Here is a 12,572-nt window from a genome sequence, read left to right as displayed (position 1 = left end):
TGTTTTCTTCCCTGAAAGTCTGTAACCACAAAATATACATATGCAAGAAAATGCAGATTGGTAAATTCTAAAAGCTCCACTTCAGTCACAGCCTCCTGCAAACATTCTTGTAATTTTATTTTATTTTTCAGCAGACAATAGTACCTGAATGAGATGAGGACTACTTTGCACTCAGCACAGGATAACCTTTTCCAACACATATTTCCAACATACTTTTTTTCAGTACAGCAAAGACTCCATTACCAACAAATGAATGCCCTGTTATACAGGACAATTGCACGGAAAAAGTGCCCATTTTCATGAATGCATCACAATAAACTATCTGCACCATCTGTTCCACCCACTAAATATAAATGTAGAAAGAACACAGTCCCTGAGCATAACACAAGTTGTATGATGTATTGAATTTTAATGCTTGTATGTATATTCTCTTCTTTAATCAATACAAAATACATATCCCCCTCTTCTAAGTGACTCCAAAATAGAGTAACATTTTCCCCAGCTAGCACTTCATATCCTATGGGAAGGCATATACACAGAGATAATCCAAACTCAAATAAGATACATGACTGCAAAATCAGTAACATCCTTCAGTGGCAGATATTCTCAGAGCGTGAAAAGCCCAAGAAAAAAAGACAAACCTAAATTTTCTGATTTATTTGACCTGCTATCACTTACAGAATACTATGGAGGTTTTATCAACTTCTGGAAGAAATGTGTGTATTAATTCTAGGCCAGTAGCAAACTGTGGATCCCCACCACACTCCTATTTAAAAAAAATAATCCTCAAAATCTGTTCAGAAGAACAACAAATTTTCTCTCCTGCACCCTTCCTATGGCTAATTTAGGATCTGTACAGCAGGTCCCAAGTTTGTAATAAGATTTAGTGAAGTATTTGGGAGCAGCATGGAAGCATGACACTACTGCATCACTAATCAGAGCTCTGAGAGGAGTTTATGACAAAACATGTGCCAATGTTTTCTACGTTGTTTTCCACAGAGAAAGGCATTTTGAATCCTTATATAGTTCAGAGGTATCACTGTCCAGATCAGAAATAGGAGCTGTAAGACAAGAGAGAAATTCAGGCTTGCAGCCTTGTAAAATATGAGAACAGTCTCCAACATAGAGAATTAACTGTAAGGAGATGGGAGCACCATGGTTCTACATCAAGGTATAAAAATGAAAACAGAAAAAGGACAGAAATCACACAGTTGGAAGAATCTGTTAACTAAAAGGGAAGAAAAGTCATATTTAATCAGAGCTCAGAAAGTCTATCAAACACAACATGTAATGAATGTTGGGCAGATCAGCAGAGTTTCAGACAATGAAACAGTATCTGGAGCTGAATTGTGCACTATACAGGACTCTGGACCCATTCTCAAAGCTGCTCTACAACTGCACTTTTAGCATCCCAAGAAATGTGTCATGAGAGAAACATTTCAGCAAGTACAAGAACAGAAACGCTTAAACCTTATACGAAGTTCCCTGCATTCCATGTGTGGTGTCCAAAAAGGCCAGAGAATTTATTTTCCAAAATCCACCAAGAAAACCCCTAATGAATTCATTTGATATCATTAGCCAACAGCTGATGTAGTATCTGAAGATGGGGAGGAATGTATACTTGAAATGATGTATCTCAGTCTTAAATGTAGAGAAAAATTACAGGAAATCATCTAACATTGAACATAACTTTGCACAGCAAAAGCTGTTATACTGAAGGAGTATTGTCTATTTAGAATAATGCTGTTGGATCAACATAGAGAAGTATCTGTCCATATGGGACTGACTGATAATCTGCAGAAAGATCATGTATGAAACCAAAGTACACTTTCATGGGAGGCTGTGATACAATAAGGCTTGTAGGTTACATTTCCAGGAACTGGCAATACCATACTGAACAAATCACCCATGGCATTTAGGAAGCGAAGTGCCTTGGAGCTAATTTACAGGATCATTATGTATTAAAATAGGACAAGGATGGATGACTAATAAAGAAGAACAATCTTATCCCCACAAAGACAGACAGAAAATAACTTTTAGGATTTAGCCAAGACAAAAAGCTTGTTGGTTATCTTTTCCAACATGGCCACATTGCAAAATACTTCTCTAAATGATTCAGCACTCGGCTGAATGCAAAAAGTACTCGGTAAAGATAAAGAAACAGTTATGACATTATTTGACTTTACTTAAGCAGAGACAAGAGTCTTAGTGAACACTATATTTTGTGCTCCCTAGGGAACTTTTCCAATTAAATTTCATGCAGGGCAGGAAAATCTGCCTATCACATGGAGATTGAGAATTTACTCTTAGCATCTCTTCAGAGAAAATTCTTTGTTAATTACAGAACATGATCCATGAACCTTGCTAAAAAACCCACAGAAAATAAAACCAGAACTGTATCTACCACCTCAAGAGATGTAGCTTCAAAATAATTACAGATCCAATGAAGAAATAAATCAGCCAAAGAAGGAGAACCAACCAAAAATTTTATGCCAAATCTCTATATGACATGCAATAATGCAAATGAAGAAAAGAGAAGGTTATCTCCTAACAGGGCAAGGATGTAAGCAAATATGCTACTAACTCTGGGAATAAATGCACATTAGATGGCAAGCAAATTCACCACAAAGAAAGAATTTCTGTTACACCCTGCCTCCATCCCCCAAAAACTCATTATGTAACAATCAGATTCTAATTGCTAAATCACCTCTCTGCCTGCAGTTGCTTGGCTCTGTCAAACTTTCAAAAGAGACTACAGACAATCATTCTGAGGAGGAAAAAAAAATTGACCATGGATTTTCCAGGTAGACAGAAAGATCTCTTCTTGAGAGAGGGTCAGCTGCTGAGTTTGAAAAAGGGACAAGTAAACAGAAAAATAAAACTTTTCAAGAGAACACAGAGACTATAAAAATATAAGTAAGATATTTATTTTACTCCTACTCACCTAAACCAGATTTTTTTAACCTCTTTAAGTGCTGGCTTGTCTGCTTTCCAGTTGGAGACTTTTGCCCATGTTTCATCTCTTTATCAGAACCATCTGCTTCACCATTTTTAGATTCAGATCCTTTGAAAAAAATAAAATCCCTCAAATGTGATGCTTTTGCACTTTTACTAACAATCCCCTCAGCACCCCCTACACCGTAAACAAAACAAAAATAGGATTTTAAAAAAATTGACATCTTCTTGCTGAAAGGCAATATACTTTTCTGGTCACAATACAATTCCTACTCATCAGAAGAATTGGAAGTAAAAGCTCAATAAATCAATTAAGTGCTGAAAACTAAAGTTTACTGAACCCGTAGTCAATAAAAATGTTCACCGATCTAATAAAAAAAACATAGTTCTATAATGCCCAAGAGGTATTTTAAAAAATATTTTAACCTCAAGTTATGGGGCAGTAAAGCAATCTACGGCTGAAAAAAGATCATTTCTTTGTGAAGAAACATTTAAAGAAAAGATGTATTTGGAAATACAATTGTCAATTTGTGTTAGACATAGACACAGAAATCTCTTAAAATGAAGCAACTTCACCACCAGAGCTAAAGGTCAAGGTTATGCTGCAGTGATAAGCACGGTATAAGAAGAAGAAAAGCTAACAAAAGGATTTGAGTATTGCAACGCCGAACTGAGACACAAATTCACATTCACAGAGAAGCTTGCCTTCCCCCCCCTCCTCTTTTTATGGCATTGAATACCAGCATGTGGTCCTCCATTAGAGCTCCAGAGCCAAACAAAATGTTACTTTGCATTCCTTTAAAGCTGCTGATATTACCAATTGTCATTCTACTGTGTGCCTTCAATTCTTTATTAACGAAAAATCTCCATCCTTGAGACACGAGACTTGATAAGGAAATAAAGATGTTAAACAAAGCCACCCAGTGGAAATATTATTTCAGCAATTCCAAATTCTGTATGCTACACAGCTGATTCAGAAGAAGGCTCTGTGACTAGAGCTGATCTTGCAGACGGTCCTTTAGCTATTTACCTGAAGGTGAATCCGACTGCTCATCGGACACCTTTAATGGTGTCAAAACAACACGAGGAACAGTCTTGTTTACCATCATTGAGACTCCATTTCTTCTTTTCTGCTGTTGTCTTAAAGCCTACAAAAACGATAACAAAACATAAAGCTGTAGCAAAAAATAATGCTTGTAAGTGAATTACACATGACATTTCTCTACCATTAAACTGAAACCCTTAAAATAAGCATAATTTACACAGCTACTGACTTGCCAGACTTCACACTCGTCCTCTTTATGTCATTTTCTTTTAAAATATAAATTCAGGCTTTTTTCCCTCTTTTTAATAGAGAAAGAAGATGCACCTTAGATCATTTTCCAATCCAGTTTTGACAACAAAGAAGCACGTAACTGTTTCCTCTACCTTAACAGCACAACGTGATAACCCCTGAAATGTGAAACTAAGACTTCCAAGAAAAAAAAAAAAAAGTAAAACCAAAATGTTTCAAAACCAGAATAAAAATATATATGTCTGCACATCTCTCGCAGGTGCATCCTCTCCAGTATACTGCTCAGTCAATCAAGTTAACACAGAGTGTCATCAGTATGTACAGCATGTAAGGACTACAGTATTGATGCACTCACTCAGCCGTGAGTAGTGCTGCACAAAATCACTGAACATGGCAGGAATCATTTATTTTCGTGAAGGGAATCAGTCCTAATCTTGGAAACCTTGCAGCATTTGGCTTCTGTCTGTTTGACTTTGGGCATTAACCTTCAGAACACGAACATGATGGTGTTCTGGCAAATCTGGGGAAAAATGATACACGAATAAATCTCTACAAATGGTAGTGCTTTGTGTTTCATAAATGTATCAAATACAGGGCTGGTAGTGTAATATAAAATATCTACAGACTAGAAATAGCAAATACCCACCAGACTGTTTTATATGGAAAATGATACCTCATTCAAAAGGTCTTAAAACATACAAATATGAACACCTGCCAATTAATGCATCTGCAAGCATTAAAATTCTGGAATTAATCAGAATGGGATGGGCTTAATACAGATCTCTCCTAGCCTCCTGGCTATTTTTCTCCATTCTTACTGTCCACTCTATTTTTACAATTGTGATTTGTGTTAGGAACTTTGGGGATTTATTAAAGTAATATCATATGAACAAGGAACATATTTGATATGAATTATCCCTATAGGTTTATGAGCATGAATGACTGATACCCTATAAGGTTTAAGTCTGTAACTTTAATGGATTGTAATACCTTTCCAAATTGTTCACATAGCTAAATAATAGAAGGAAAAAAAAACCCTGAGAAGAAAGAAATCGATATCGGTCTATTCCTCTAAATAACACTCTACACAGTATAAAATACACCAGGCCACATAGAAGCTATTTCATGGATTAACCCATTTTATTGTACTTCTTAAAAGACACGTAAGCACTGTGCAATAAAAAGCAAATTAGAACACTTGAAACCAAACAAAGGAAGCTGGTCAGATCTGCACTGAACCAAAGAAGCAGAAGAAAGCCATAAAGAACAATCTATACTTCAAACATTTTTGAGACAGAAAATTCATACTGCTAATGAGCAAGCACAGCCAGACCTGTGGACAGAAAATTCTAAAGTGCTAACATTTCTCAAAAATTCCTCAAAATTCCAAAAATGACCCTACAAACCTAAGTGTCAAACTAGGGGATCCTTAATTAACAGTAATACCATGGAGACAGTGGGAAACAGTTCACTAAAAATTAACAGAAAAGACAGGCAATGTCTGCACTAACAACACACCAATATAACACAACCCAAGCTTTGTATCATGGTGCGCCACAGCCTGATTTGCCAGATGCCATCCTCAAGCCATCCTCCCTAGACAAACAGTTAGAGCCCAAACAATGCTCCATGCTCTCCTCCTGCCTCCTCCTGACTTTCCAAGACAATTTCCACCTCTACCAAGGGTACACAACCTTGCTGCCAGCATTCATATGGAAATACCATCTTAATGATTTATACAGCCACTGTGGCAAAGGGAGATTCTTTGTCAAGCCTTCTAGTTGATTTTCAATCCTTAGACTGAGCTCCCATGAAGGAGAGAAAGGAACCAGCAGTGTATCCACCACCAGTGACAGGCACGCAATGTTCATACACCTCAGGTGACACACGTGCTGCTGGAGCGAGGGCAGTACCCAATCTTTGTCAGGTGCACCACTTACCTTCTTTCTGTTACTGGAAGGCCCCTTGTGGCCCTTAAGGACACATTTATGCAACCGATTTGGCATTTCCAAGAAGCACAGGCCAACTCATGCTCATGAAGCACTAATGCAAGGCACCCCCTGGACAGTTAGATGAGGAAATACAGCTGGGAGCAGACAAAGCCACCAGAACTATTTACTTTGAGGCATAGCACACTTCTTGAGCTACAGGCTAAGCACCTCTATATGTGAGGGTCAAGCACAAACCTTAAAGACACCATTTCCTTTTGATGCACATTTGTTTTTCAGGGTTTCTTTTTCCTCTAACACCCATTGATTCACTGCCAGTCCCTTCCCCAGCTCCTCCAGCTTCACAGCACAAGGAACCGATCACCAAACAGGGCCCAAGTTAAGTCTGAGACCATGTGGATATTAAAATCTAAGTAAAACTTTTACCATAAAGTGAATGAATTACCAATGAATCACCCTGTGTACAAAGAATAGGCACATAACCTTCCTCATGCCTCTCTGTCTTTTCATTTGTCAAATGAAAGACATGAGGCAGGGGAGGAGGGCACAAAGATATCAAGTAAATAATCTAACATATGATTTCCAGAGCAAAGAGATGGCTGAGATTCTGCACAGACATTCTTGTGATATGCCTGGCTAATCACAACAATTTTGTGTTAAATTCTCCTTCGATTTTGAAGCTGCAGGGTCTGAAATTTTGGATAGACAAATCTTTGCAAGACAACACTAGGAGCAACCCATCGGTGGGAGAAACTGCTGATTGACACCCAGATCCAAGGGAAGCCAAATACTAGAAGGAGTTAAGTATAAATGAAGGACAATCTCTGTAGTCTCTGCTGAGGACAAATATATAACTTCTCTACACCTAGCCTGAGGGATATTAATTTTAGAATACAAGACTACTGTAGGATAAGACAAGAATCTTGTAACCCAAGATTAATTCTACTTAGCTGGGAAGTCAATGAGATTACTCCAAGTGAAACATGCACCAAATGCCTGCTATACTGAGCTTTTAGTGCACCAAGCTAATTTAGTGCTTTCCTAGTCACCACAACCAAATAAATCAAATTTATAACTAGCACTGAAGAAAATGAGAAATGTTGTAACTTATTACATGGAAAAATGGTTCCAGATATCACTGCAGATATGGAAACAGTAACTAACACATACTAACTACATTGTCATCCTTTACCGACACAGCCTTTTGCATCTCATCCATATTTAGAGATATATAACCTCCTAGCTGGACTTCCTGCAGAACTGCAAGAAACAGATGATGATTTTACCAAATGGTAAGGTGTCATTTTCACTATGGAAAATTAGAGAAAAACACATGTAGTGCATATGATAGCTTACATAAAGAATATTTTTCTTTAATGAGGCTATGTTTACATTTTAAATGCATTCAATCAATTCATGCTAAATGCCTGAGTTAAAAAAGCTGCAAGTTTTAAATACCTAGAACTGATCACTGTTGATGTATTCTGTAAGACATTACTACCATCCTGTTTGTACATCAAATAAATCAAAAGAAGGAAAGGAAATGAAAGTTCATGTAATATACAAGTTAAAACATTAAAGGGTCTCTTAAAATTACCACCAAAATATAATACTTACATCCAGCCTTTCACAAGCAGATTTGCAAAGGACATCTGTGAATCTCTTGCACATAATGAATATGGAGAATTCCCAATATTCCCATTCATAAAAATGAACCTGTGACCATCTGTTGAATAACACTGCCATGGTCATTATACAGTGCTTGGCATAATTATTTGGTTTAATGAAGTTATTTTTATTGCCAAAATCTTTAAGTAAACTATCAATCCATTTTCATCCAAAGAACTCAAAATAAAATAAAAAGATGATAATTAAGAAAACATAAACTCTGAAGATAGATGGCAAAAGAAAAACACCATGAAATTAACAGTGAACTTCTAATTCCAAGAGTTGTTTGTTTTTTTTTTTTTAATAAAGAGGTGACAAGAGCAAGGTTCCTTTTTTTTTTCAGGGAGTTTCTATCCCTACTGCAGTATGGCAGTATTTTGGAGGTTTCATGAATGCCATTATATGCTCTTAATAACAATAATGTCATGTTTAGTTGATCTTAACACAGGAAAGGCTTCTTCACCCATGTAACAAAATGGTTGACTGTCTTCATTAGAAACTCATAAAGCCATCTTTCAAGTAAGAATAAAAGGAAACAATATAAACCAAAAGATAACTGGAGATGGGGGCAAAATACCTCCCCAAAAGAGCACCAGAAGCAAAATGTCAACATCTGTGCTCTGATTTTACCGCTGCTCATCAATTTTTTTTTTTGTTATTTTTCTTTCCCACATCTTTTCAACTCAGAATGAAAAAATGCAGCACACAGATAAACCATTAATGCAGAAAACCACTTTCATTTGAGCTTAAATGCGTGACATGCTGAGAATGTTAAAAATTAAGTTATTAACAACAAAGACATGTAACACTTGGTTGCATTAAGCAGTATCTTCCCAGATTTCTACTTGTTCCATAAACGTCAAGTCTACATTCTGAAACTCATATCATGAAACATAGCCTTTGAAATTTCACACATTTCAGATCAGAAATGTAAAGCTATGGAATTCTTCCATTCTGCCATGTGAAAATACAAGCTATGACAGACTGAGCAAAGTCTCTCGCACAAAATAAATAACAACTCCACATCATGGTTATGGATCCCAAATTGACAAAGATGGAACAGGTTTATGGTTTATCACTGATACACTTAACACCACTATAAAATTCAGTCTTTGTCCTCTCTCTCACCCTCATTTTGTTAATAAAATAAGAGCCTTTAAGTCCCACGTCTGTTAAATTAAAATTTCTCAGTGGCAACCTGTTTCACAGACAGACAGAGCAGTTAAACTAAAACAGTAAGCACCACAAATCACAAAGAGTAAACCCATTATTGTTTCCTGGATGCCACTAATTCTTATATTAAACATAAACAAAGTACTCAGTTATAAGCATGCAAACATAAGATTAAAACACAATAAAGATGTCCTATGAAAACAACTACAAGGTACAAAGTGCCATTTCCAAAGCAAATTAATTTACTTCCAACCAGACCATACACTAAACATGTCAGTATGGTGCCAAGTGTACACAATTATCATCTGGAGATGAAGAGCAGTGTCAGAATCAGCAGGATGGAAGTTTGGAGACCTGGGGTTTATTTTCAAACAAATGCGAATACCTCCTCAAATAAGCATCTATTCTTGTCCCGTGCTATCCTCCTTCCTTGTGATATTTACATCTGTATTTGGAATAAAAAGAATGTCTTGCTGTGTATTTGTTCTTTAGCTCTCAGTAGGGCTCAGGGTCTTTCTGTAGGACTACAGTACACATTAACACTGAACATTTACCTGTGTACCAACCAACTCTGAAGTGCTTGGACCTTTGTGGGGCAGAGACACAGAGATTTGTGTGTTCATATGTGTGTCTCTACACCTGCAAGCCAGCACTACTTTCTACGGGATTGCAATAATGCAGCCACAGCTACAGTTGCTGCAGATCACAATGGACTGCAAAGCAAATGTTTTTGGTGCTTTCCCAAGCACAGAACCAAGGGCAAAAAACACGTGATGCGTTCAATGTCTGTTTTGACTTGCATGTGAATGGGAATGATGATGGCATATGCATCAACTCAGTGAAAGCTTTTTTACAGAGAGAAGAATTGGGATTTTTTTAATGGTTTGTGTAGTATTAAATTAATAACATCTATCAGCTGAAAAGTGTTTTATGGGGAATCTGTTCTTTGGCACAACAAAGCACATATAGGTAAGTAAACAGTTTGTAGAAAGCAGCTTAAAAACAAATTAAAATAAAGAGAGCAACATCAATACAAAATCTTAAAACTGTAATCAACATTTTCCATGAGGTTAAATTTTCAAACACACTCCGCACAGGGGCCAAAGCATACAGCAGGGGCTTCATGTCTAGACTTCCCAGGCAAAAAAATCTTCTCACATTACCCCTCAGAGAATTTACATTGCACCAGCATAAGCAGTGTAATGTCTTTCTGCCTGACATCCTGTTTGAGCCTGGGTACTCCCGCTTGCCCACACATCCTGAGCACACAGCCTTCTGGGGACCTACCCAACAGCTCCTGGAACACCATTTGTAGATAACTGCTTCTCAACATTTTGTAGGAGGCTTCCTAGAGCTCTGAAGAGTTGTGAGCTGTTCCAAATCCTGTCTTTTCCTGAAAAGGCCAACATTTTCTAGGACGCACTTCAAAATCAAGACATGATTCATTGTCACCTGGATATAATTTCATGTTACAAACTATTCAAATCAAAAGCTGTTCTTTTCACATGGCCCAAAAGAAGATACTCACACAGATATTCACTGCCACTATAAGGAAAAATCAGGTAACACCACTGGAAAAGCTTAACTGGGACTCTAATCTCTAGTGATTATATTTTCATTAATACAATAACAATGACCAATCCATCTGAAATAGTTCCCCAGGCTACTTAAGGGACAAGCTACTTAATGAATCAGACAAAGCAAGGCTTAGAACTAGGCTGCTGTCTACAGCTTGACTATCTGAGACTTGGAAAAAGCAACTGCATCTCTACAGAACAGAAGAAAGAGAACACTTTCAACCCATATTTGGGAAGAAGATTCCACTATGTAGCAGTGGTAGGTTTAAACAAAGGTAATGCTCATGCCAGGACATACTTTAAGTGAGGGGTACTGTCCTACACTGAGGCAGAGGGGCAACTATGCTTCAGCACAGTAGTTCTGAAGTTGCTTTAAAATTCTTTAGTTATTTCTCAGACTAAGAAATTCTGTAAAATACATTTATTAAAACAGAAAAGGTGCAGGAGCGCCGTAAAAAGCATGCTGTGCAAACAGCCCCAGAGGAGAGACAAGCAGAACGCTCCAGCAACTGGGAGCTAGTTACTAAAAAGCAGTACAAAAAGAAAGCAGGGATTGTGTGGATTCCTGTCCCTTTCTTCCCATCACAGGTAAGGGCTGAGGACCAGGGGCATGACCCAGAAGAGAGTCTCATAAACATTGTCTTGCGTCTTACCAAAGCACTGTGTTGAGCAGCTGGTACATGCTGCCCATGCATAGGGACCTTTAGAGGGACATACCGTGCAGCCAGCCTTCGGGCAATGCATGTACTCCCTGAACAGCTTCTGCTGGAACTCTTGCTCTCCCAGCTTCTTTTCCCCTTTATGCAGTCTCCCTGCCATAGTTTCTCTGTCCTCTTCCCTAGACTTGTCTTGGCAATCAGAAAATCAGTTTAGCTTATCCTCTTCGAACTTCCATTCTCCTGAATGCATTTTGTAAACTCCAGTGTCCCTTCCCATGTCTCTCTAGAAGTCAAAAAGCAACATGTTTTCCTTCTTTTCCATTTGTTGTCAGGAAAATTTGTCAAGAATCATCACTTATGTTGCCAGACATCTGGTCAAATGCTTCAGCTAGGGAACCAGAATTCTCCAACTGTGGCCTTGGTACATTTGTGGCATCTGAAATGAAACATAGGAAGATGGTTAACAGAGACAATGAGCAAGTGCAGCAAACTCTCTATAACGAGGAATTCAGTACAAAAAATATCTCTCAGTTCACAGTGGATTTTCAGAGCCTTTCAGGAAGACACCCTGCACTTAAATTCTAAGTGATTAGGACAGAATCATCATAATGATCTCCTCTGTCACCTTTGCTTCTTTGGGGTGAGGAAAGGAAAGCAGGGCAGGCAAATATATCAGGCTTATATTAGAGCATGTGTAGGAGCAGTTGCTCAGATGAGTCAAAGGAGAGACACCACAGACAGACTCATACGGGATTACTTTCTATGGACAGCAAAATGCTTCAAGATAACCTGCATCTGGCTGCAGTCAAGGAAAGAAGTCCTAACAGAATGAGTGTGGAGGGAGCAAGACTGGTGAGTTTGCTCTTGTTCTTCTCTCAAAGAAAGGTAAGCAGTGTGAGCTGAAGACAGGAAAGCAAATTCACACCAGCATCATGGGAGATCAGGATTCTACCTTCAGTGCCAACCTAGGCACTTGGACACCTGTGTCCAAAAAAAAAGAAACAAACAAAGAAATCTTGATAAACTAGTTCTATAGATTCGGGTAAATCAGGGCTAAATTACAGCGTTAACCATCCTGCTCTGAAATTTAGTCTCTTGTAGGTTGGTTTCTAATAAGAATTACAGTTGTGGTAGAAACGTCAACCTGAAATGTTATTTGGAGCTGTACAGGTCTAATAACCTACAATTCAGAAGCAACACATGAGCTAAACCATAACCTCCCCACTTCTCGGGGTGTGGCAGCATCCACTGGAAAAAAAAAAAAAGGGGGGGGGGGGGTGCCAATTCTATTATAAGA

At 38.0% G+C, this 12,572-nt stretch overlaps 1 protein-coding gene across 1 annotated transcript in view; it reads right to left on the bottom strand.

Annotated features, from left to right (window-relative positions):
- Positions 1-12,572, bottom strand: part of ASXL3 (additional sex combs like 3, transcriptional regulator) — a 114,283-nt gene that overhangs the window by 42,824 nt on the left and 58,887 nt on the right. Inside the window, exons 8-9 of the mRNA XM_017727397.1 lie at positions 3,986-4,103; positions 2,945-3,064 (exon numbers count right to left, since the gene is read on the bottom strand). Of these exons, the coding sequence (XP_017582886.1) occupies positions 2,945-3,064; positions 3,986-4,103 (238 nt within the window). The remainder of the gene's footprint in view (positions 1-2,944; positions 3,065-3,985; positions 4,104-12,572) is intronic.

The sequence above is a fragment of the Corvus brachyrhynchos genome, unplaced genomic scaffold (genome assembly GCF_000691975.1).
Source record: "Corvus brachyrhynchos isolate BGI_N302 unplaced genomic scaffold, ASM69197v1 scaffold60, whole genome shotgun sequence".
Classification (NCBI taxonomy): Eukaryota; Metazoa; Chordata; class Aves; order Passeriformes; family Corvidae; genus Corvus; species Corvus brachyrhynchos.
The sequence above is the reverse complement of the archived record's forward strand: the minus strand, read 5'-3'. Positions and strand labels throughout refer to the sequence as shown.